The 26,946-nt window shown below is 41.1% G+C and overlaps 1 protein-coding gene across 3 annotated transcripts in view; it reads right to left on the bottom strand.

The window, feature by feature from the left end:
• PRDM16 (PR/SET domain 16) overlaps nt 1-26,946 on the bottom strand; it is a 293,183-nt gene that overhangs the window by 131,993 nt on the left and 134,244 nt on the right. For all 3 annotated transcript variants that reach the window (XM_064730598.1, XM_064730599.1, XM_064730600.1), the window contains exon 3: nt 10,805-10,855. In XM_064730598.1, the coding sequence (XP_064586668.1) occupies nt 10,805-10,855 (51 nt within the window). The remainder of the gene's footprint in view (nt 1-10,804; nt 10,856-26,946) is intronic.

The following is a 26,946-nucleotide window of genomic DNA, read 5'->3' as shown; positions in this document are numbered from 1 at the left end:
AAAATAATAAATTAGCATTCTGAGAACATGGAGTCAGATTCATCATTCCTCCCTGCCACGAGGATCCCTGCAAATCCAATAATAACCCTCCAGGATTGCTCTGCTCCCAACAGGAACTGAGGGGAAGAAGAGCCAGCCAGGCAGGAAAAAGGGATGAGGTCAGAATTAGGGACATCCCAAACGCAGACAGAGCTGAGTGTCCAGCTGAGAGTGTTTCCCTGGGGTGGATTTACAAGGGAAACCCAGCCCCAGCACAGATATTTTCCAGAATTCACCTATTTTAAGATTCTCATGACCAGGAAATGATCAATCTCCATTTCATGGCAGCTGGAGCTGAGCAAGAGACTGCTTGGATTGGCCAAGATAACCAGGAGAAAAGTCCAGCTTATTTCTGGGCAGCACTGCAGAAAGAGGGGAAAAAGCTGAAGCAGATATTAAGGGAAGAGATGAACAATGAAAGTCAAGATTTTCCTGGTTTTACATATAAATATTAATGATTGGAAGGGTAAACATTGAAAAATTAAAATTCCTCTTGACTAATTTTTAAATTGAATATTTCAGGAAAGAAGAATTCATCACTGTCCTAAAAACTACCTTGAGGCAGCAGCACTGACACAAATTTCCAGAGTTTTCCCAGACTTTCTGTGAGGAAGAACCAACATTGTAGGGCAGAGGAGCTGAAGCTGAAATTCCAGTGGAAACTCAGAGAAGCAATTCCTTTAGGAGTTGCAATTTATTCTTCTGGAACAGAAGAAATCCTCGCACCAAGCAAGGGCTGAGATGTCCTGACAGCAGCAGTGCAGAACTATCTCTGCAGCAGTTATTAATGAGCTGGAAAAATGCTGGGCAGCAATTTCACCTCCCCTCCCCAAGGCCAGAATTCACGGCAACAAATCCCTAAAATAATCAGCTAACTCCAGAAGATTAGGAGAGGGGATACCTCCAGATGACAGAAGATTTCTTAATTTCAGTTTACTTATAAGGTCACATTAAGCAGGAGGACAATTTCCTCTGAAATTTATAAATTAGTTTCTAATCTATTCCACAGCTTTTGGTATTTCTGGTCTATATTCTGTGTTACAGTCAAAAATGAGGAGGGGAAAAAAGTAATAAAAAAAATTTAATTGCTTGGGTTAGCCAAGAAAGGATTTAAGCACTTAATTTAGACTCCTCCTGCTGCTACTATTATTATTATATTTATATATATTTATATACATGTTTACAGAGCTGAAATTTCCAGAGGGAAACTGAACATCACAGTGAAGCTGACTTATGTTGATTATTTTTCTTTATTTTTTTCTCTAAACTGTCCTGTAAAAAATAAACTTAGTTGTTTTCTTTTTATTTTTTCCAGAACATGTATTTTAACATCTCATAGAAATCTAGTAGAATCTAAAATCAAAATCTATCAATATGTATTGTTGTCCGTGTGGGACAACAGTCTCACTTTCACTGCTCTGCAGAACCTTGATTTATGAAAAATATGTTCTAAAATATGAAAAAAATATGTGCAAAATAGGAAAAAAAAACAAAATAAAAAGTATTTTTTGTTTTGTTATGCATATTTATATTTAATTATTGTTCAGTGGCACCCAGTTCTCTGTGTTCTGGCTTCATTTTTACAGCAGTACCATCAGGGCTGGACCCAACTTCAAGTTCCTCTGGTGTTCCTCATCCCCACCCTCCCCTTTCCTCCCTCCCCAGGTTTTCCTGCTTATCCAGGGAGCTCCAAATTCTCCTTCCAATGGGATTAACCCAGTCCTGCACACCCCCAGCATCCCAGGGGAGCTTCATGGAACCATCTGCCTTCTCTAAGGTGTGGAACCACGCAATAAAACCCAATTCCAAATTCCCCAGTGGAACAGGAGCCTGTCCTGGGAACCACACAAAAAACCCTAATTCCAAATTCCCCATTGGAACAGGAACCTGTCCTGGGAACCACACAGGAGGGTATGGAACCACAAAATAAGGTATGGGACACCACAATAAGGTATGGAACCCCATATTAAGGTATGGAATCACATAATAAAACCCAATTCCAAATTCCCCACTGGAACAGGAACCTGTCCCCCAATTCCAGAATCCCCAGTGGAACAGGAACCTGTCCTGGGAACCACATAATAAGGTATGGAACCACACAATAAAACCCAATTCCAGTTTCCTCATTGGAACAGGAATCTGTCCTGAGAATCACACAAACAAACCCAGTTCCAGACTCTCCACTGGAACAGGAGCCTGTCCTGGGAACCACAAAATAAGGTATGGAACCACAAAATAAAACCCAATTCCAAATTCCCCAGTGGAAGAGGAGCCTGTCCTGGGAGAGATCCCACCTCCCACCCTGAGGATTTTCCCTGTCTTGGGATTCCTCCCACCTCCCACCCTGAGGATTTTTCCCTCTCCTGGGAGTGATCCCACCTCCCACCCTGAGGATTTTCCCTCTCCTGGGAGTGATCCCACCTCCCATCCTGAGGATTTTTCCCTGTTCCACAGCAGAACCCGGAGCAGGCCCGGGGCAGCCCCCTCCTCTGCTGCTGCACCAGCTCCCAGCCCACCCCAGAGGTGATTCTGCATCCAGAGCTGACTCCAGGAGCTGATTCCAGCCAAACCCTCGTGGCACACTCGGCCCAGCACCCCAGGAGGAATTGCAGAGCAGAGGGAGGGGAGGGGGCTCTGTGTGTGTGTCTGTGTTACCTTCCAAGTTACCACACATCCCCCAAATCCCACAGGCTATCATTCCAAAATTTGTGATGTTTTGTCTACTCTGGTGATTTAAGGTTTGTCAGAAAATGTCAGAAAGGCCACGGGGCCAAGGGCTTCCTGATGACTGAGGATTTTCTTTCACATGACCTTCCTGAAGTTGATTTTGGGCTCCAGACAGTGCTGCCTTCAGCTCTGACAGGGGCCGGCTGGCAGCAGATTCATGGGGATCTCTGGGGCATTCTGGCATTTTCTGACTGAGCTGGGGCTGTAATGCCTCCTAATCATCCAGAATATTGTTTCACTGGAGGGGTGGAAATGCCAGCTCTTCGCTTTGGTGAGCAGGGAAAAGCAGCCTGGTGCAAACAATTAAAAACAGCAGCGTTGAGTGCTGGCATTCCATGTGTGATAGTGCACGTGGCTTTTAGCAGGGGAGCACTGAGTTTTATATATTTTACATATAAAATGAGTTTTATAGACACGGAGAGAAAAGGAGGATTGGGAGAGAAGTGTTAAAAATGTTAATTTGTGATCAAACTTTTAACTTATGTTGAAATTCATAATTTCTGCTCAAACTCTTAATTTGTGTTGAAACTGTTAACTTGTGTTCAAACTCATAATTCGTGTTTAAACTCAATTTGTGTTCAAACTCTTGTGTTCAATTCTATTGTGTTCAAACTCATAATTCGTGTTTAAACTCAATTTGTGTTCAAACTCTTGTGTTCAAATTCTTAATTTGTGTTCAAACTCCTAATTTGTGATAAAATTCTTAATTTGTGTTCAAACTCCTGCGCTGAAACTGTTAATTTGTGTTCAACAAGGGGTGGAAATGCCATCCCCTCACTTTGGTGAGCAGGGAAAAGGAGCCTGGGATGCAACCAATTAAAAAATGGGAGTAAACAATTAAAAAATGGTAAACAGCAACCTTGAGTTGGTAGTTCATGTGTGATAGTGCATGTGGCTTTTCGCAGGGGAGCACTGAAGTGAATTTTATAGACACAGAGAGAAAAGGAGGATTGGGAGAGAAGTGTTAAAAGTGTTTGTGATCAAACTCTTAATTTGTGTTGAAACTCTTGTGTTCAAAACCTTAATTTGTGTTGAAACTCTTAATTTGTGTTCAAACTCCTAATTTGTGTTCAAACTGTGAAATGTGTGATTGTTCCCACAAACGCCAAGCAAAGGGAGCAGGGACCAGCACGTGAAGATTTTACATTATTTAGGAAACTCTTGGTTATAAAAAAGTTTAGGAATCTTGAATTTGCATGTGTTATTAGCATAACTGATTACTTAGACAGGATGTTTTAATGTTCCTAATCACAGACCCATGGATTGGTTTGGGCTGGACCTTAAAGCTCAGCCCATCCCACCCCATTCCATGGCAGGGACAACTTCCACTGTCCCAGGTTGATCCAAGCCCCATCCAACCTGGCCTTGGACACTTCCAGGGATCCAGGGGCACCCACAGCTGCTCTGGGCATCCTCTGCCACAGCCTCACCCTCCCAGAAAAGGATTTAAAATAATTTATTTTACCAAGGCAGCAGCCAGCTGTCTCCTCACCCCCATATAAATGCAGTTTCTAACTCAAACCCAGCCCAAACTCTGTGTGTCTGTGCTTGGGATGCATCAAAATGACAAGGTGGCCTCTGCTAAACCTGCCTGGAGTTTAGGGACACTTTTATGTGAGGAGATGCTGCTGTGGCACCTGAGCCATGTGTGGGAGCAGCTCAGCAGCACGTTCTGGACACCTCCTGAGCCCCAGCAATGCAGGGGAATCAGACACAGGTTATAAATCATATAAATCAGTGATGGGGGGCAGCTCAGCATCACAGCTCCGGGGTTTGGAGCATGGAGGAGGAGAAGAACCAGCTTAACTCACAAAAAAATCTTATTTAGAGCTGCGAGGTGTTCATACCCTGCCCAAACCCCACATTATTTGCCAGGGAGAAATGGGAATTTGCCATTAACCACTTCATAGCCTGCAGGTGTGGGAGCCCTGGGACAGCCCCTGCTCTGCCTCAGCGTTCTGCAGATATGGAGAGAGCAACCTTAACCACTCCTCTTAACTTGGCCTGATTTATGGGCTCCAAACCCCCCGAGATCCCTTCATGGAGCCATTTCTCATACCCACACTCACTGAACAACCCAGCCCAAACATCTGTATCACAGAAATTCAACACACAGTGTTATTCCTGCAAAATAATTTAACCATCACTTTCTTTGCTGACTTTTCTGTGCCAGCCTTACACCTTTTTTTTTTATTTTTTTTTTACTTTACATGCTTCATTTCAGCAAAATCAAGGATGCAAACTTCTTAGAAGTACTTAGTTTCCATGGAAACCTAAGCTGACCGCAACATTATTGTTCTCAAGAGGGAACTGACTTTACTATATGTTCATTCACTGAATTAATGGACTCCTGGTTCTTTTATTAGCAGCTCTCTAACAATAGAAAGAGAGAAATGTTATAAAAAAGACTCTCAGACAACTGTCCACTCTTTTGTCCAGGGCTTATTGGAATGACGCAAGTCTATTCAGGAAAAGATTATAAAAATCAACTCAAAGCTGCCTGTGTTTGTGGCTGCTAAATATACCTTTATTTCATAAAGATACAACCTATAAAACAAGCAAATTAAAGCTCTTTTTTTAAAGTAGTAACTGTGAAGCAGCAGCCCTGGAGAAATGGGGCTTTAGCTCCCAAATCTGGGATTGTTGCCCCCTCCCAAGGGGTTGTGGAGCATCTTTAACCCCCAATTCTGTGTCAGTTCTCATCCAGGATGAGGATTGTGCACAAACTGGAGGGGGGAGATTCTTCAATACACGGAAAAGTGAAGAAAACTCAGCAAAATCTGTGGGAAATCCTCAGTGAGAGTTTGAGCACACCTTCCACGAGCTGGGGATAATATGATAATAGATCCCTGTGAGGTGCAGAAATGCAATTTGTGCTGCAAAGGCAGCAACTCAGAGCAGGCCAGGTTCAAATCTGCAATTTGAGAAATTGCAAATCTACGTTCCAATCTGCACTTTGAAACATTTCAAATCTGCAATTTGAGAGATTGTAAATATGGGTCCAAATCTGCAATTAGAGAAATTGCAGATCCAAGTTCAAATCTGCAGTTTGAGAAATTGCAAATCTAACTTGCAAATTTGGGTTCAAATCTGCAATTTGAGAAATTGTAAATCCAAGTTCAAACCTGCAATTTGAGAAATTACAAGTCAAGACTCAAATCTGCAATTTGAAATATTTCAAATCCGAGTTCAAATCTGCAATTTGAAAAGTTGCAGACCTAAATTCAAATCTGCACTTTGAAAAATTGCAAATCCAGGTTCAAGTCTGCAACTTGAAACATTTCAAAGGCAAGTTCAAATGTGCAATTTGAAAACTCGCAAATTCGTGTTCAAATCTGCAGTTTGCAACATTTCAAACCCGCAATCTGCCCTCACAAGGCTCAGGCCTGGGGGAGGTTGTTTTGCCCAGTAATTGCCGCACAAAAGACAGTGAGCAGCTCCCTTGCTCTTCCCTAACTACCTTCCTGAGTGCTTATTGAAGTCTGATTTCTTACTCCTCTGGGTCATCATTCATCAGCCCCCAGATCCCACCGGGAGAGCCCGGCCAGACCTCTCCACATCCCTCCTTGCCAGGGGCCATTCCTGACGGCCCCGTGAAATGGAAAATGTCTTCACAGCGACCCGGCGGGACGGGCCGCGGCCATAATACCCAAATAATCATTTGGCAAATTATCATAATTATCAATCAATCATCCCCGTGTGAACAATGCGCTCCTGAAGTATCAGATGGTTCCTGTGACCTGTAGCATTTTGGATATAATAATAAACCCGGGGAGATTTATGGCCCCATCCCGCTCGCCGCGTCTGCAGCGGCAAAACGCTCGTTGGGGTTTTGCTTTTGCTTTAAAGCTCAAAGCTTTCCTCATACCTGGGTTTCTTTTTTGCTCCTTGATGGTTTTTTAAAAGGCCAAAATTTCTGGGCACACCCAGTCTTCTTTCACACCCAGTTTTCAAAAATTCACTTTATTTTTAAAAAGAAATCCGTGTGATTTGCGAGCGCAGAATAACCGCGCTGCTTAAATTGCTTTTACTCCACAGCCTCATCAGCATTATATTTACAGCTTCTAATATTTGGCAATGTAGGAATGAGGCCAGCCAGAGGAGGAGGGGGGAAAATTGGTTTTGTCTTCAGTTTTTGTTGTGTTTTGCACAATGCCAGATTGAATCCAACCCTTTTGAAGCCGATAGCATCTCCCGCTCCCCGTGCAGCACATTCTTGTTAATGGATAAATTCAAGCTCTCCAGAAAGTCAAAGAATAAATTTAAAGCCTTTTGCCAAATGCCTATCCTATTGGATTTTGATAAGACGGCTATTGAGCTTTAATAATGTCTTCTATCCTTTTTCAGCTGGCCCTTAACATGTCTCTTTATTTGTCCCTAAAGCCTCTTCAGCGATGCCTTTTTATTACAAGTCTCTCAGCTTGCTCTCAGGGGAGACAGGGTCGACAAGAGTGATAGATAGATAACTCTATAGATTATCTCCCACAGATGTTTTCTCTCCAGTAGCCCCTCAGGCTATTCCCTCTAAGTAAACAGAAACTAAATAGAGAGTCTACTGAAGAGAGAAGTCCCTGAGGTCCCTTGTCACCACGGTCAGAAAAACAGCCCAGCCCAGGGAGCTCTGCACACACAGAGAATCCTTCCCCAGCATTCTGGAACCCCCATCCAAAGTGACCCTTGGAAGGGAGAAAAATGCATCAGCTTGGGGGGGAAAAAAATAAAAAAATGTGGTGTGTAATGGGCACAGGCCTTGCTGGAGGAAGTGGAAATCTTTCAGCTCAAAGTTAAAGGAAAATGACAACGGGGACGGGGACAATGACAACAAGGTGTTTGCTCAGTTTATTAAATGCTTGGAAAATTCAGAGGGAGAGGACACTGAGCTGCTTTCTAAGCAAAATAAACAGAGTGCAGGGATATGGGCTGGGAAAAAGACATTTGGGAGCAGGGGACAATAAACCCCCAGGTATTACTCCTATTTTTATCTGGGTGTCCTCATTCAGGTCACTAAAAGAACTAAAATAAGTGACTTTCCTGTTTTAATATTGCTTCCAGCACTGATGATTTAAAATTAAACAAACAAGATGAGGAGCTTGTGTGTATTTTTTTAAGTTAAACTAAATTTCAGCCAGCAAAGGTGATACAGGAAAGCTTGTTAGGTATACACCGCATTTCAATCCATGGAGCAGCATAGACATATAAAATAATCCTGGATATGGGTCCTTCAATGACATTGAATTAGTCCTGTCAGACAACCACTAACAAAGAAATCAGCTTTGTGGTGTTAGTGGTCCCAGCAGAAATAACAGAAACATGAACCGAAAAATACTGGATATGGTGAGAAATACTTATTCTTTGTGCTCCAAGCCAAAAAAATCGCTGTTTTCTTCGACTACAAAACAGGCTCTGCTGTGCTGCAGACTTTTCCCTGCCTTTCAGTTCATTAAAGTTATGTAAAAGTGTATTTTTTCCCTGGGGAGCTTAAGAGCAGAGATAGTTCTGGGTCAGTTTTAAGCAGAGGTTGCTTCATGCACATCTCCCTACACCTCTCACTGCCATCACCTTCCCTTCCCTGCTTTTTCCTGGTTTTACAGGTTTTTCTCTGCATTTTGGGATTTTTTTTTTTTTTTTTGCTCTTTCTAGTCCTTGTTAGTGCCCAATTCTGAACCTGGGGTGCAGCAGTCAAAAGAGCCACTGAAATTATGGTCTCTTTCCTCCCCTCCCAGTTTAAATCAGGCCACCCACTCCAGTTACATTTGTCTTCAGTCACCTTCTCGCCACCAACTCATCTCTGAAGGAATAGGAATAAATTGAAGTCAAATCTCAACCATTGTGTCTTCAGGGATATGACAACTGAATGATTTAGAGAGGGCTGGAAAAGGAAATCTGCTCCCGAGAGGGTTTTGTGCCACTGGAGCCAAATGCCAGAGTGCTACTTTCCAAACAATTGAGAGATCCTACAAAAATTGTCCAGAGTGATTTCTCATTCTTTAGTTTTCATTTTCTCCTGACTGAAAAGCTGTCTCACAGTAGTCTTTTCACAAGCCATAAAGTTTAGACTTGAACTCTTTACCTTACTGCTCTGACCTCCTTTACCCCAGCTGTAAAACCCTACTGCCCATCCTTCAATAAATTTATCACCTCATAAACTCCCACTAGTGCTTCTCTACAATGCATTTAAAAGACACAAGTGGAAGGCCAGGCCTTCCCCCCTTGTCAAATATCACAATTGTCCAGTTTTATACCTGCTGTACAGGGAAATATTTAAGGACACGGCGTTTTTCAAAGACCTGCGGTTTTCGTAAAAATTCCCCTTGATATAAAAAGCACAAAGTTTAAATACAAACCCATGGGTTGAACATATAAAACTGCCAGACTCGTGTTTCCCTGCTTCACACAACTCCTGCTCTCTTTGGGGTGCTGCAGATCCTGGAGGTGGGGATGGAGAGGGTTCATTTGTGATATCGTAATTAAAGACTGAATAAGAATTAGCTGAGCCATGGAGAATCCCCTCCATCCTTGTGGGAGCTGCGTGGGCATAATGAGGACCTGCCACCTTGTCACCACGTCTGTCCAGACAAAGGGATCCCACAGAGGCAGGGACAGACACCCCATGAGTTATGGGGGTGCCCAAGGTAAAAAGTTCAGCCACAGGTCCCTGGCGAGGTCATGGGATGTTTCCTCTGAGTCTTGGAAATAAAACCTAATTTTTTATTTTTTAACATGTGTCTAAATCCCTTTTCCCAGCCTGGCTCTGGAGCATGGCAAGGATTTTATTTCACTCTCTTTGGCTGAGGGAAGCAAGGGATTCCATTTAGTTTCAAGAGTGGAGAAGGAGCATGGCCTGAAGGATGAGCAGCAAAGGTTCAGCCTCAGAGATTTCCTGTCACAGCCACATTTTATGAAAAATCCTTTCCTTAGGATTTTTTCTCCTGAGAAGCTGAGAAGCCTCAGGAACAAAATGTAAACAATGATTATCTGCTGCTGTGGAATGCAACAGGTGCATCTGTGATTGGTCTCATATGGTTGTTTCTAATTAATGGCCAATCACAGTCAGCTGGCTCAGACTCTCTGTCCGAGACACAAACCTTTGTTATCATTCTTTCTTCTACTCTTAGCTAGCCTTCTGATGAAATCCTTTCTTCTATTCTTTTAGTATAGTTTTAATGTAATATGCATCATAAAATAATAAATCAAGCCTTCTGAAACATGGAGTCAGATCCTCGTCTCTTCCCTCATCCTCAGACCCCTGTGAACACGGTCACAATTTCCCACTCACAAAACTTTCATAAACAGGACTGTGAACATCCTTCATAAGATAACTGCACATAAGAGTCACAACAGCTCCTTATTTCAGAGAGGACACACAAACTGCAGCCATCGAGAGGCTCTAATCAAACCCAACTTGTGAAGCTTCAATCAGCAAAGCTGTTAACCAACGGATCCACATGGGACAAAACCTCATTTCAGTGTTCTGAGGGTAACACCAACCCAAACAGCAGCCTGGCCACCCAAACGTGTCATGCTGAGCTCCAGTGGAGCCCAGTGCATTTTTACACATTTTCTCTGCTCCAGCTGGAGCCCCACAATGTGTTGAGAAGCGCCATTAATGCATCACATGGGCTCAAATTTATCCTTTCACAGACTTATTCCTTTTCCCTTGGACTTCACATCAGCCACATTTGATGCTGAAGTGACCTCCAAAAATTTAGCACTTCTAACAAAGGACCAACATTTTCTTTTACTGGAAAAGAGGTAAATGAGGTTTTTCGCTTTGGCCTGGCGGCTGTTTGTGTTGTAGCTGAGTCAAGGAACACCTCAAACTATTATTTTCTCTTTCATAATGACTGGAATCACAAAAAGACAGGAAAATACGCCAACAGAACCGCAACACTTAATCCAAAAAAGCAACAGCAAACGCTGGAAAACTTTTACGACGTTATTGCCATCAACACCTCAGTTCAAAAGGGAGGGAAAATCTCCAGGTGCATTTCCAAGCCAGGGAATAAAACAACTCCCACAAGACTGAGCCATGTCCTACCTTTTTTATATTGCCCTCCTGGGAGGTCACCTCGGGATCAGTCAGTATTTGCTAAGGAAAAAACAGAATAGAAACAAAATTCAGTTGTGTTGCCGCTAAGAATGTTATAAAATAACAGAAATTCATATTGCTGTAATGATGATGAGGAGGAGGATGAATAAATATTATATTATTGATAATAATGGCCAAAACTCACAGCTGCACCCAGATGTTTGGGAAATTTGATGGAGGGTTTTCAGCAGAACTGTAATTTAGATTTTTATACATATATATATATATATATACAAAAACGCCAAATTACAGTTCTGCTGAAAACCCTCAATAATTATATTATAATTATAAATTATAATAATATTTTATATATATAATATTATCATAATTTATAATTATAATGTTCAATACTTATAATTAAGTATTGAACACTATAATTATAATATAATTATAAAAATTAATATTTGATTAATATTTAATGATATAATTCAGTACATTTTATTATATTTATTTAATTTAATTAATACTTAATAGTTAATTATAGAATTCATTTGCTAAATTATTATAATTAATAATTTATATTTGCATTATAATAATATATATCTATAAAACAACAAACAAAAACAAGCAAAACCCAAACAAACAAAAACCAACCAAACAAAAACCATACAAACCCCCCCATTTTTATTTATTTATTTTACACATTTTTGTTTTATTGTATACATCCTTGGCTAAGCAAACTGTCTGTGGCACACTGATTAGTGGAATGGGACCACAATTTTTGTCTATTGACTTAAGGAGCAAGTCCTGCTGAATATACTAAATATAACAGTGCAGTTATAATATTTGCATAGTTATGTGTATTAAAAAATATTAGATATATATATATATTTTAAGGTTTTCTGTCCCTTCTGTGAATAATTCCCTTAGTTTTGGCAGACAAGGATGGGTGTGGACAACAAGGGCGCCGAGGGAACAGGCACCCACAGGATCCAATTCTCAATTCTGTCCCAGGATTGATTCCCTCTGGAGCAGATCCCGGGATGCTCAGGCCCCCCCAGCGCTCCTTAATTCCCCCTCCAGCCGAGGTGTGGTGGAACAAGTCATTAAATCGCTGCTGCGCTGCACCTCCGATTAGCTGCAGGTCAGCAGGCATTCAGGGAGGTCAAGTACCTCAGCCCTGCATCCCCTGCATCCCCCGGCAGGGTACACAGGGACCGGATCCAGCCGCGAATTCCAGCGGCTCCCACAGCTCTGGGGGGAGCTGGGGGGCTGAGGACAGACAGACACCCAAGGACACACAAGGATGGGGGTGCTCAGGGTGCTCAGGGCTCCCCCAAGAGCTGGGGGAGGTGGTTTGGCTGCCAAAGAGCAGGAAAAACCTCCAAGGAGAGAGACGGATGTGGAAGGAAATGCAGGTTAAAATGGGAAAGGGGAGTTCAGGGGTGCTCAGGGGTGCTCGGGGCTCCCAGAGATGCAGAAGGTGATTTGGGAGGGGGTTTGGCTGCCAAAGAGCAGGAAAAACCTCCAAGGAGAGAGATGGATGTGGAAGGAAAATGCAGGTTAAATTGAGGAAGGGACGTTCAGGGAAGTTCAGGGAAGTTCAGGGCAGTTCAGGGAAGTTCAGAGAAGTTCAGTTCAAGGAAGTTCAAGGAGAGAAGTTCAGGAAAGGAGAGAGGAGAGGAGAGGAGAGGAGAGGAGAGGAGAGGAGAGGAGAGGAGAGGAGAGGAGAGGAGAGGAGAGGAGAGGAGAGGAGAGGAGAGGAGAGGAGAGGAGAGGAGAGGAGAGGAGAGGAGAGGAGAGGAGAGGAGAGGAGAGGAGAGGAGAGGAGAGGAGAGGAGAGGAGAGGAGAGGAGAGGAGAGGAGAGGAGAGGAGAGGAGAGGAGAGGAGAGGCCCCAGTGCATTTTAGCAGCTGAGATTTTGGCACAGAGCTCCGGTCCTGCTTTGGCCATGCCCAGGTGAGCTCGACTGATTTACAAATTTCCAACCCATTGCCAAATCTCCAGCTCAGCTGCACTAACAAGGGGCTGTGTTTCCATGGGAAGAACCCCAAACCATTCCCTGCTTTACACCAGCTCTAATGGACGTTGAAACTGCGGTTTCCAAAGTAGCTGAGAGCAAATAGGATCAAGAGGCAAATCCCAGAGCCATAAAAATTCTGTGTTCCTAGCCTGGAACACCCTGACATGACTGGAGTTAACATCCATCCTGCCTGTCCTAGATGTCACCAAGCTTCCAGGGAATGCTGACTGCTCCCAGTGTGCTCACCAGGAATCAGCAATCCCCCAAAATTTTGGAGAATTAGACCATCAAACTATCAGAGCTGAAACAGAAATGTAAAACGACTCCAAAACATCCATGGGGACAAAGCTGCCTCCAAATGAAGACACCTCCCTGCAATTATTATTGCAAAAAATAATAATTGCAAAAATAATAATTTTGGATACAATCAGAGAAGTGTGTGCAGTCAGAGTGTGTAATCCCCCCGTCCAGCAGCACCATAAACGTGGAGGGGAAAGAAAACTCCAGTGAAGTGCAAATTGGGCTGTGGTGGAGCCCTGTATAAACAGGCTTAAGAGTCAGGAATTCCTGAGTCGGAATGGAGATGCCAACACAAGCTTCCTTTTGTTGGTTTGGACAGAGCTGTGCTCAAGGGGCAAGTTCCTTCTCTCAAACCCTTTTTTTTGGCCTTTTTAAAATTCAAAATAGCAAATCCTGAATGTCAAAGTTCTTAGAGAACAGGATTTTGGTGAAAATATTTCATCCATGTTCAAAAATGGTGATTTTGCTGAAAATCCTCTGCAGGATCTTGCTGCTCGTTTGGAGTATTTAAAAATGGCTGGGTTTTGGTATTTGGTGAAATCCTTTTTGAGTTCCCATTATTACAGAACTTTCAGGGGAAGAACCTCTCAATATCAAGAAGAATTTTAATTCTGATGGAACCATCTCCACACTCAAACCATCAGAACATGGACAAATAGTGGTGAACATGCTGGTGGTGCTGCATGGCCTTGATGATCTTAAAGGTCTTTTCCAACTTTAACAATTCTGGGATTGTATGGGTGAAAAGGCATTTTAGCAGTAGTGGGAGAGTAGGAACTGGTTTAGATTAAATATTTCATCCTTTCTTTACACCTGATTTAAAAAAAATATATATCCAAGGTGTTATTGTGGGCCAAGCTCTACCACAGACCATCTGCACTGGCTTGGACACATCCCAACGTCCTGAATGTCCCATTTTCCCACTCCAGCTGTGGGATGGCAGCTTGGGATGCTGTTGGCACCATCCATGGGAAGTGTCTGTGGAGGAGCAGAGGCCAGAATTCCAAACCTCCCCTTTCCCAGCCACTGCCAGGGCTCTGAATGAGCCTTCAGAAACCTTCCTGGGAGCTGGAATTGGTGGCACCCAGAAACTGGTGGCAATTCCCACCAGGAATTGGTGGCACCAGAAATTGGCGGCAATTTCCAACCAGGAATTGGTGGCACCAGGTATTGGTGGCAATTCCCACCAGGAATTGGTGGCACCCATCAATTGGTGGCAATTCCCACCAGGAATTGGCGGCACCCAGCAATTTGGTGACAATTCCCACCAGGAATTGGCAGCACCCATCAATTGGTGACAATTCCCACCAGGAATTGGCGGCACCCAGCAATTTGGTGACAATTCCCACCAGGAATTGGTGGCACCCATCAATTGGTGGCAATTCCCACCAGGAATTGGTAGCACCCATCAATTGGTGACAATTCCCACCAGGAATTGGCGGCACCAGGATCCTGCCCCAGTTACACCAGTTAGGGATGTGCCAGAATTTTCACAGAGCCCCCTGAGTGTACACTAAACATGTCAGGGAACACCATGTGATTCTTTTTGAAGAACAGTTTACAAGCTGGCATTCTCCAGCTGCAGTTAACCCTAATTTGATTACATTACTGAGACAGATCACAATGAGCTTATGTAAATAGTAACATTATCCATTCATTCCCCCAGCTCAGATAAATTGTCATTTAGGGGGGAAAAGAAAAACCCAATCCAAACTTCAATAAGCATTCAGCAGGGCATGGTGCATCCAGCAAACTCTGAGGGTGACAGACTGGAACTGCCCCTGCTGCATCTCTGGATTATCCCTCTAAAATCTGGATTTTAAAGGGATATTTCCACCTCTCTGGTCCCACACCTCACCTCCTCCCTTCTTTCATATGATATATTATATAATATGTAATATATAATATGTAATATATAATATATAATATATAATATATAATATATAATATATATTATATAATATATAATATATTATATATAATATATTATATATTATATATTATATAATATATAATATATAATATATAATATATAATATATATTATATATATTCTATATTCTATATATTATATATATTTAAATATATAAAGGAAGGTCTTCTCCAAGAAAAAAAAAAAATATATATTTAAATATGTATATTCAAACACACCAACAACCCACAGAGCCACAGCACTGATGTGCATCTCTAGGAAAACCAGATATGGAAAAAAACCCACAGAAAACCAATTCAGCCCTTAAACATTCAGTCTTTCAGCCCTATCGTTAAAACACAGGGGGTTTATAGCATTTTCTGTCCAACAATTTACCAAAATCTGACATTATTTTCTATAGTAAGCAAATCTTTGAGCCCTATTAACTCAAGGAAATTTTCAATATCCTGCCTTGGGAATTTGAAGTGAATGTGCCTGGAATTGAGAGGGAAGGGAGGAAAGCTCTTCTCTGAGGGGAAGAATTTCCTCTCCTTGCTGCTGAGGGAAGGAGGATGAAGAGCACAGCTCTGACTGGCAAGGAACAAACCATGGGCTGAAAGGAGTGGAAAGAATAAAAAACCATTCAGTGCTAAGGGCAACCCCAGCACAATTGGGAACACTGGGGAGCAGCCAAGCTGTGGTTTGTGGCCCAGGAACAGCCTGCAAAGCCCTGCCACTCCATTTTATAACCATTTATTTGTCAGCTGGAAGCCTGGTGCTGCAGGGAAAAATGTGTGGAATTAGGAGGGATCCAGAGAACAAAAATTCTGGAAATCTGATGCAGGGAACACCTCTGCACTTGCTCATGTCCTGTGTGGAACCCTCCCTGTTCTCTGAATCCCAGGAGAACAAAATGCACTTTGCAGAGGTGACTCAGGGCAGTGGGGTTCAAAAGAAAGGAACATCCTAAATCATCCTTCGGTATGAAATAACTGACTAAACCTCATGGAAATGTCAGGGGGGAGATAATGTGAAGAAAAATGGATGTCCAAGAACAAAGACTTGGAGAATCCCGTGATCTCCATGCATATCACAACTTTTATCACTGATTTGAAAGAGCACAAACCTGTGATTTCCATACATATCACAATTTTATCACTGATTTTTCAAGACATAACTCCTCTATGGGATGGAGTTAACTGCAGCTACCAGGGAACACCTCTGCACTTGCTCATGTCCTCTATGGAGCCCTCTCTGTTCTCTGAATCCCAGGAGAACAAAATGCACTTTGCAGAGGAGACTCAGGGCAGTGGGGTTCAAAAGAAAGGAGCATCCTAAATCATCCTTTAGTATGGAATAATTCATTTGTACCCATGGACCAAATGCAGGGAAATGCCAGGGAGGAGATAACATGAAGAAAAATGGATGTTCAAGAACAAAGACTTGGAGAAACCTGTGATCTCCATACATATCACAATTTTATCACTGATTTTTCATGCCATAGCTCCTCTGTGCCATGGGGATGGAGTTAACTGCAGCTACCAGGAAGTCAAACAGGATCTAATGGAGAGAATTTGCAGTGACTTCAAGGAGCTGAGGACTCGAGACTTCCAGCCAAGACAAATACGAGAGGGGACTGATTAGGAAATGTCACCCTTCCTCCTGCCAAGCACTCAGGGCTGGTGATAGGAGAGTATTAAACATAATCTCGCAGTCTTTAGGGGCTCTTTGATTTTATATTGCATTCTTATCAGCTTCTAAAAGTCCAGTGTTAATGAGCATGAGAAACTCACTTGGTAGTTTGGCAGTTTTGCTGAAATCAAGTGGAGTTCATTCAGTCCTGGCCTGTGGATCCAGCTGGAGATGCCTTTCCCTTTCTTAAGGAACCTCTGGCTGCTCTTTTTCTCCATCCCAGCAATCCAACATCACCTTTAGAACCAGTTCTTTGTGACCACCATTAGGGAAAAATGGGTTTTACCAATAATCAGAATTATCCCATCCTTGGAAGTGTTGAAGGATGAAGCTCTGAGCAATCTGAGCTATGGGAGCTGTCCCTGCCTAAAAGAGGTGGGAAAAGAGATTTAAGGTTCCTCCCAACCCAAAACATCCTCGGATTCTGTGTATGAGGTTTTAAAGGGCCCAAAATCAGAGATGAAACATTTGCACTGTAAACACTCCACCAGTGCACCCCTGACAGCAGAGCAAGTCCCAATTAACAACACAAACCTCCAAGTCTGGTATTTTGCTCATTTTCTGCCAGAAAAAAATATGTGTAACAGTACATGTGAGTGAAAAAAAGAAGTTTAAATTAATTATGATTTTCTATTTAAAACCCCCTTGCGGGTATTACCTCCGAGTCCCTTTCTCCCAAAGAGAAATTCCATTATAAAACTGAATTCTGGAAAGATTAAAGAGACACTACTCACACTGAACAGTGTGTGCAGTCTGAGGATTAAAACAAAAGTTGCAAGGATCAAATTGTATCTGATTTACTCAGTTTGTTCATCTCCAACCTGAAACCTGCCTGGCACAGACTGTTGTGCTAAATAAATTCAATAAAACATGAGATTTTTGGACACAAGGTGATTTTGCATCTACAACCACACCACTGTAAGCACAGAAAGAACAGCAGTGGAGTGGAAGTTTAAGGTCATCAGCTCTAAATTCTGTCTGCCACAGGCCCACATTGCACAATCACTTAATGTAGCCAGAGCTATTTATTACCCCAGCAAAAAATCATCTTGAGGAGTGAAGTGCAATGTTTTGGTTAACAGATAAAGCCAGGCTGTTTGTGGGGATGTAAATGGATTGGATGGTTAAATTCATCCATGAGCCATCCATCTTTTGTCCTCGACCCTTTTTAGTTATAAAAATGACCTTGGTATTGACAGAAGAATATAAACGAACTTCCCCTGCAGTTCATCTATTGATCCCCCCTCTGCTCAGCTGATCACTAATAATCATAAGTGAATAAAGAGGGGCTGTGCATCATCCCCCTGGCGGAATTCAGGGCATCCCTCTGGCTGTCCTGGATTGCCCAAACCCTGCCAGGGGGCTCAGAGACCCTGGCACAGAGCCCAAGGCTCTGTGACTTTGATTATGAAATAATTACCAACCTTATATGAGGATCTGCAAGCCACGAAACTCTAAGTAAAATAATAGTTAGTTTGTGTTCCTTTTCCATGTTAAGCACAAGGAACAGCTTTGCTGTTGTGTGTGCCACTCTCTGTCCCATGTCCTGAAGCTGCTCAGAGATGGAGAAAGGATTTACTCGGAGGTGGGAAGTGAATTTAGAGAGGAGCTCCCTGTAGTACCCCTCTGTGCAGGCAAAGAGAACAAGAGAGGACAGAGCAGCATTTTGCCTCCCTTTATTCAGAAGTGATATTGAGCAAATGATTCTCTATAAGTAGAAAAGTTAATGGGGAATTATTCTATAATAATTCCCTATTCATTATTTATTATTATTAATAATAAAATTATATAAATAATAAAATAATAAAAAAATATAAATAATATATAAATATAAAATAACAAATATATAAATATATTATATTTATGTAAACATAATATAAATACATTTGCACTATATTTATATAATATAAATATGTTTATATACAATAGGAATATATTATATATTTATATAAGATGCATAAATATAATATATATTATTATATTAATATAGTAATAAATTTATAAATAATATATAAATATATACTATATATTTAACATGTGATATATGATATAAGATATATGGTATATAATATATATAATAATATATGATATATGATATATGATATATAATATATAATATACAATATATAATATATAATATGTAATATGTAATATATAATATATTACGTATTATATATAAAATAATATATACTACTTAACAATATATTTATTATTTATTATTAATAATAATAAAAGCTTCAGACACCAGCACAATCAGCCTTTTATTGGGAAGGCTCACAGAGCTGTTTTATCTCAATTGATAGGGCTGCCAGGTGAGCTCCCTTTTAAGAGCTGTAGAAACAATCTCAGACAGGACTGGATAATATTATGCTTGGAATGATAATATTGTGCTTGGAAAAGGTCAATATTTTATTTAATCAGTAAGACAGAGAGTGGGTGGCAATTTCAAGGCATTTTCTTGAGACTGGAATTCAAGGAGTCCCAGTAGAAATGAGATTTTCCTTTTTTTCCCCTTGGGTTTTGGGTGACTGGAACCCCCTGATGAGAAGTGAAGGATGTGCTGAGAGCTCCTGGAATGGGGAAATTTGGAGATTTTAGCTCATGATGATCCCTTACACTGCAGATGCCACGGGCACTTCTCCATTCCTGACGGTTGAGGTGGGAGACATCCACCTCAGAAACTCAAACCTGCTGCTTTCCTCCTCCAAATCAGCACCAGGGAGACACCAAACATGGATCAATCCACCTCAACAGCTCCTCTGTGTCACCCACTGTCCTGGAGATAAATCAATTCTGGTCCTGGAATCTCTGTGCCAAAATGGCCAAGAGAGTCTTTTAAAAAAATCCATTATTATCCTTAATAAATCAGTAAAATTCCATTATTATCATTAGCAAATATCTCCATTTATTTGCTGTTGGAGCTAAACTGGGTTCTACATTTGGAGCTTCCTCAGAACAGCACCAGAAGTAAAAAGGAAAAAAAAATCCTTTTTAAAATTTTTTATTAAAGGTTTTAAAGAGCACACACAGCCTGTATTGTTACCCAACACTCCAAGCAAGTTCTGAGGGAAATCTTGGGAGATCCAGCCCCGAGCATTGATTACAAGGAGTTTTTAATCTCGTGCCAAGAGGAACATTGAGGTTATAAGATGGCTCCACAACCATCTTGCCAAATAGCACAAATGTTTACATCTTCCAAACTACCACCAATAGATCATAGACAAAGAAATGTCCATAATGTACCCAGCTGCTGGAAACAAAATGTATTTAAGCCACTGAAGGGGGTTTAATGAAGTAAAGCATTTTTGTAACTGCCAGCTCAAAGTAAATAATCACTGATGTGAGCAGAGTTAAGAGATCCTGACTGGCCAAATAATCTCAGTGTGCCATCGAGGAAGCTGCTGCTTTGTGGGAATAACATAACAGCACTTGAATGTTCTCATAAACTTGGGGCTTGTCTTCCTCAACACCCTGCGCCTCCTGGGACTGGGGAAGTGCAAAGGGAACTTTCCAGCACGTGCAGAACCAAAGTACAAAAGGTTTAATTCACTCTGAAAAGTCTGAGCTTGTTTTAAAGCTCAAAACAAGCAAAAAGAAAAGGGGAAATGTCTGCTTTGAGTGATGCAGAAATGCAGGAAATAGATTTTAGAGAATTCTCAAAGTTTAACAAGATCACTTAGTGTACATCTGTATGCAAAATTTGAGAGAAAAAAATAATTATTTAGAAATGCTGTAGAATAAGACAGACATTATTAAGAGAGAAATAGAACTAAAGTTTCAAAAATAGCCTTACAAATAAGACTAGACACCTTAAAGAAATAAAACTCTGAAAGATCCATTGCAGTATCAAAGTACAAAAGGTTTAATTCACTCTGAAAAGTCTGAGCTTGTTTTAAAGCTCAAAACAAGTAAAAAGAAAAGGTGAAATGTCTGATTTGAGTGATGCATAAATGTAGGAAATAAATTTTAGAGAATTCCTAAAGTTCAACAAAAAATCTCAGCATACATCTGTATGCAAACTTTGAGAGAAAAAAAACTGACATAGAAATGCTATAGAATAAGACAGACATTATTAAGAGAGAAATAGAACTAAAGTTTCAAAAATAGACTTACAAATAAGACTAGACACCTTAAAGAAATAAAACTCTGAAAGATCCATTGCAGTATCAAAGTACAAAAGGTTTAATTCACTCTGAAAAGTCTGAGCTTGTTTTAAAGCTCAAAACAAGTAAAAAGAAAAGGTGAAGTGCCTGCTTTGAGTGATGCACAATGACCTGAACAGGTGAGCACAAACCATAAGAACAGCCAAAGGAGGAACAACCCAGCCTCACTTTTGGTTTTCAATTGTGCACATGTGAAAACCAAAAAAAGAGCTGATATTCTGTATATTCTGTAGAGGGAGACCTGGCCCTGCACATTTTCTGTCCTAAATCACTCAAAAAGAACAAACCAAGCAGCATTTGCAACATCATCTCACGAGCCATAACAGCAGAATTCAGGTCCCAGGGATGAGAGTTACTTGCACTTATTTCTCACAGGTTTCCTGCAGTCTGCTTGAATATGAATTTGAATGCTTTGCTTTTTTTCCTGCAGAATATAAAACCCCTTTTCCTTGCACCACATAATTGTGTTCCATGGCAGAAGTGGCATCCATCACTGCCCCGCTGTCCCCTGCCTAAAAGATAAAACATCCAGAGGGTAATAAATGTCAAACTATGATTATTGATGCTTTCAATTAAATTGATTATCTATTTGAGGTGCAGAGCAGGGTGATTTATTGCTGTCTCTTTAGGTTGCACTTGGCACAACAGCAAGGTGGGTGAGCCTTTGGATTGTTCCCATGGATTTTCTATTAAATCTGATTTTCCAGAGGTGGCTCATGACCACTCCAGTGCTGAAATGGCACCAAATCCAGGTGGGAACATCTTGGGTTGTGTTATCTCCTGGAGCTTGGGAAGCAAGAGGGGAAAACAGGAAATGAAAATTTTGAAGTGTGGAAGGAGAGGAGATGCCCTTGATTTACACCCCTCATTCCCAAACTTGCATTTGCAGACTGGACCAGACAAAACCTGTGCATAATCTGGAGCTGTGCTGAGCTTGAAGCTTGGGAAATGAGAGGAGAAAATAAGAAATGAAAACTTTCAAGTGTGGAAGCACCAGAGATGGCCTTGATTTACATCCCTCATTCCCAAACTTCCATTTACAGACTGAATCAGACAAAACCTGTGCATAATCTGGAGCTGTGTGAGCTCTCCCCAGCCCAGCAGAGATGAGATGAGATGAGATGACCTTCGGCTCGTCACTGCATTGTGTTTTTATTCGTTTCAGATAACAGGAGCTATAAAATTCAAAGCCATTTGCTCCCCAATGATAATCAGCAGCTGCTTCACAAACAAGGCTCTTTTTGTGGAGCCACGGGGTGACCTTTATCTGATCATTCCCTTAGAGAAATGCCTTTTGTGGCTGGGCAAGCCAGGAGCACCTTCCACTGGTTCTCCAGAGCACAGCACACTTTGGCTCAGCCTGCTCCAAAAAGCAAATTTGGCTCAGACCCAGGCACAGCCTCAGCCAGCAATGCCTGTTTTGGGAAGGGCCAGAAATTAGCAGGAGAAAATGATAATTCTCTTAATGTGCTGCTCTGCCAGCAGGTAGATTTAGAGAATTTCAGTCAAAAACTCATGAAAGGAAAAGGAAAGAAGAGAAGAGGAAAAGGAAAGGGGAAAAGAAAGGAAAGGAAAGGAAAGGGAAAAGGAAAAGGAAAGGAAAGGAAAGGAAAGGAAAGGAAAGGAAAGGAAAGGAAAGGAAAGGAAAGGAAAGGAAAGGAAAGGAAAGGAAAGGAAAGGAAAGGAAAGGAAAGGAAAGGAAAGGAAAGGGAAAGGGAAAGGGAAAGGGAAAGGGAAAGGGAAAGGAAAGGAAAGGAAAGGGAAAGGGAAAGGGAAAGGAAAGGAAAGGAAAGGAAAGGAAAGGAAAGGAAAGGAAAGGAAAGGAAAGGAAAGGAAAGGAAAGGAGAAAGGAAAGGAAAGGAAAGGAAAGGAAAGGAAAGGAAAGGAAAGGAAAGGAAAGGAAAGGAAAGGAAAGGAAAGGAAAGGAAAGGAAAGGAAAGGAAAGGAAAGGAAAGGAAAGGAAAGGAAAGGAAAGGAAAGGAAAGGAAAGGAAAGGAAAGGAAAGGAAAGGAAAGGAAAGGAAAGGAAAGGAAAGGAAAGGAAAGGAAAGGGGATAATCAGTGGAGAAATGAAAATCAGCACTGGTTTTAAATTTGGGACACTCCAGTTTTCCCCATTATTGCCCACATCTGGCATTTCTAAGTCCTGGGGAAGCTCTGTGGCAGAAAACTTCCCAGGCAATGCCTGACCAAGTTTCCACCGTTTTTTATCAGGAGCACCAGGACAAAAACCCAGCTGAGATATAAAACAGGAAGATGATTCTGCCTGAGACACCTTCGCTTGGGAAATAAGCGAATGCAAGACATAAACAGTGAGCATGGAAAAAGAGGATTTCCATCCCAATTTTACAGACCAGACAGAGATGAGAAATTAAGAGAGGTGCCCAAATCACTCTGGCATTTAGAATTTGACTTTCAAGCTCCTTAGACCTGATCTTAACCACAAGGCTGTCAGTCCTGCTCAGATGCAAACACCTTTGACCCCACTAAGCTCAGAATTACTCTCACATCCACTCAGACTTTGAAGCCTGGCTTATCTCACAGCAGTGTAACTGTCCCCTCCACCAGAACATGAAAACAAACAATCAAGGGAGGATGTTGTGTTTGCAGGTGCCTCGATGTTGGAAGGAAGGAGTGAATCTCACTCGATGTTCTTAGAAGGCTAATTTATAATTGTATCATATTATAATTATATATAATTATTATATTATATTACATTACATTATATTATATTATATTATTTTGTATATATTGTATTATATCGTATTATTCGTATTATATTATATTATATATATTATATTATATTATATTATATTATATTAATATATTATATTATATTATATTATATTAATATAAACTATAATTTAAAAAATCAGAAAAATGCCAATAAAATAAAATATAAAATTTAAAATAAATAAATAAATAAATAAAATAAATAAAATAAATAAATAAATAAATATAAAATTAAATAAAGTTTAAAATAAAAATTTAAAAATTAAATTAATTAAATTTAAATAAAATAAAATAAATAAAATATAAAATTAAACACAAATTAAAAATAAAAATTAAATTAAGATTAAAATAATAAATAAATAAAATAAAATATAAAATTAAATTAAATTTAAAATAAAACAAAACAAAACAAAATAAAATAAAATAAAATAAAATAAAATAAAATAAAATAAAATAAAATAAAATAAAAGGCAGGAAAGCCCATAGGATGGCAGGCACTGACTTCCCTCCCTAACCCACATCCCAAATGCAGGAAACAAATTCCCGGTGACCCTCTGTGGTCAGCAGCTGCCAGAATGTGCCTGTTTTGGAGGGAGCAGCAGCTCCAGGTGGAGGGGTTTGCTCATGCAAAGTGCCTGGGCAGATTCCAGCCCTCAGGTGCCCAGGAGGAGCTCAGGGATGCAGGAGGAACTCGATGCTCAGGCTCTTGCCATGGGCTGTGACCGTGTCTGCATCCCCACATCACCCTCAGCCTCACCACAAAACAAAAATTGACCAAGTGACTCAAGGCAGCTTGGGTTTGATTTCAGTGGCTGAGAAAGAAGCTACTGAAATCAAACCCAAATTCCTTCATCCTGAACAATTCCTGAGCCACGAGTCACCCTCCCTTCAGCACAAACTCTCTCCACCAAAGCCCTGAGCTCAGCCTGCTCCTTGTTCCTTGGACAGCAGCACAATGATCAAAAATAAAATAAAAAAAAATTTGCTGCTTCCCACCCAATTTTCTGCATAAAACTCCTTTTCAAAATGCACAGGGGCAAAGTTCTGCCCCGGAACAGGCGAAGAAAAGGGAAACTGAGCTGGAGGCCGCTGTGGTCACTTACTCATCCAAGCATGATCATCCCACCCAGCCCCAACAAAAACTTCCTAAATCATCCCCAGAGTTTGAATCACTCTCTCCCTTCCTTTGCTTCCTGTTCTAGAGACCCAAACGTGCCTCCTCACAGGAAACTCACTCCTGGAACCATTGGCAGCCTGGAGCTCCCTGCCCTGGCAGCAGCACCATGACGGGCCCATCTCAAAAAGGAAACACACATTTGGCTGTCCAGCCTGTAACATTCAAACCTGCAACCCAAAATAAACTGATTTTCTCTCTCTTTTCCTTCACACTCACTGAGCAGCACAGTTTCCATACCATGAATCCCTGCCTGATGAGGTTTTCACATGAATGAAGAAGCCAGAAGCTGATTCCTCACAACACCATCTCCACTCTTGACAAAAACAAACCATGCCACTCATACCTCAGAGTTATCTGACACAAGACAAGCTCCCTTTCCCCCTTTTTAACAGGGCCAGGTTGGAAATGTCACTGTGTTATCAGCTATCAGCAGTGGCCGTGCCACGCAGGAGCCCAGCAGGGATCTGCTCTGGTTAATGCTCAGGAAACACAGGGCAGGTTTTAAGAAGGATGCAGAGGGTGTAATGGAGCCCCTAATGTGTTTGGGTTTCTCCAGTGGAATCCAGTTTTATCAGGAAACAAAGGTCCTGGTGGGATTATCAGCAGAAAGAAAGCCAGGAGCTGTCTGGGCTGGGAGGGGGGTTGTGCCAAGGTGCTTCCTCCCAGAAAACCTCCTCCAACAAATAATGTGGGGTTCTGTGGGATTTGCAGCACCAGGAAGAGTTTCCCTGATGCTGATTCCCTGGGGAAAGGAAGGAGAAGCCCCAAGCACACTGAAATGCAAGAAGAAGCAGAAGAAATGAAATATTATTGGCAAGTGGCTCAATAAGAAACCAGCAGAGCTCATCCCTGTTCCCCATCCTCGTCTGGCTGCCCTGGAGGATTTGAGACCCTGTCAGGGGGCTCAGAGACCCTGGCACAGAGCCCCAGACCCCTGTGCCTTTGATCCAGCCCTTGGAAAAAACAATCACCAGCCTTTATATGAAGAATTGTGAGCCACGAAAGTTTAAGTAGAATGATAGTGAATTTATCACAGGGTGAAAAATAGATTTTTGGGGTTTTTAGAATGGGGGTTCAGGGGGCAAGATGGAGGAATCTGGGTGTGTCCAGCGTTTCTCCTTTTTCTTCTTAACCTCCATCTTCTGCTGTGATGGTGGCACTTTTGGATTGGTCTAGAGTAGAAGCTCACTGTCTAACATAGGTGATAGGTATTGGGAAGGAATTGTAAATAGTGTACGTGTAGTTTTTAGTATGAAAAGATAACACCAGAGTGACTCTGTCTGTCCTGCTGGACAGACCTTGGCTGGACAGGAGAAAGAATTTTATAGATAGATATAGATACAATAGCTATAGATACAATAAATAACCTTGAGAATGAGAAATTAAGAGTTCTGACTCCTTCTTTAAGCACTGGGCTGGGAAAAGAGACTTTCTGACACATCTCGGGGTCACTGTGAGCAGTAGAAGCCCCAAGAGTATCCGAGTGCTGCCCATCCCAAGGGATCAAACAGCACCCAAAGCTTTCCCTTCCCACCTCCAATATCCCTGCTCATCACTCCTCACAGCACACACACTGAGACCAGGAGGAGCTCAAAGTGACAGAAACTTTGTCACAGGCAGATAAAAGATTGGAATTGAGACAGCAGGAATTATTTGTGAGCTTGATCCTTATCTCGTTGGTTTGGGTGTTTTTTAATATCTGATTAATAGAACAATTACAATAGTTAATAACTTTAGAATATTAACAATTATAATAGTTAATATTATAAAGTTATAATATTATTATATATATAATATAAATAAAACATATGTTATACATATTATTATTATATTATATATATTATATAATATATATATATATATATTATATATATAATATATATATTATATATATTATATATATTATATATATTATATATATTATATATATTATATATATTATATATATTATATATATTATATATTATATATATTATATAGTGGTTCCCCAGATGACCTCAGAAGGATTTGGGGTCCCAGTGATTCCCCAGATGATCTCTGGGGCTCTCATTGGGTTCTCTGGGTGATCTCAGAGGGATTGGGGGTCTCATTGGGGGCTGGGGGTCTCAGTGGTTCCCCAGATGATCTCAGAAGGATTTGGGGTCTCAGTGGGC

This window comes from Zonotrichia leucophrys, chromosome 21, assembly GCF_028769735.1.
Source record: "Zonotrichia leucophrys gambelii isolate GWCS_2022_RI chromosome 21, RI_Zleu_2.0, whole genome shotgun sequence".
Lineage (NCBI taxonomy): Eukaryota > Metazoa > Chordata > Aves > Passeriformes > Passerellidae > Zonotrichia > Zonotrichia leucophrys.
Note: the sequence above shows the minus strand (reverse complement) of the source record. Positions and strands in the feature narration are given on the sequence as shown.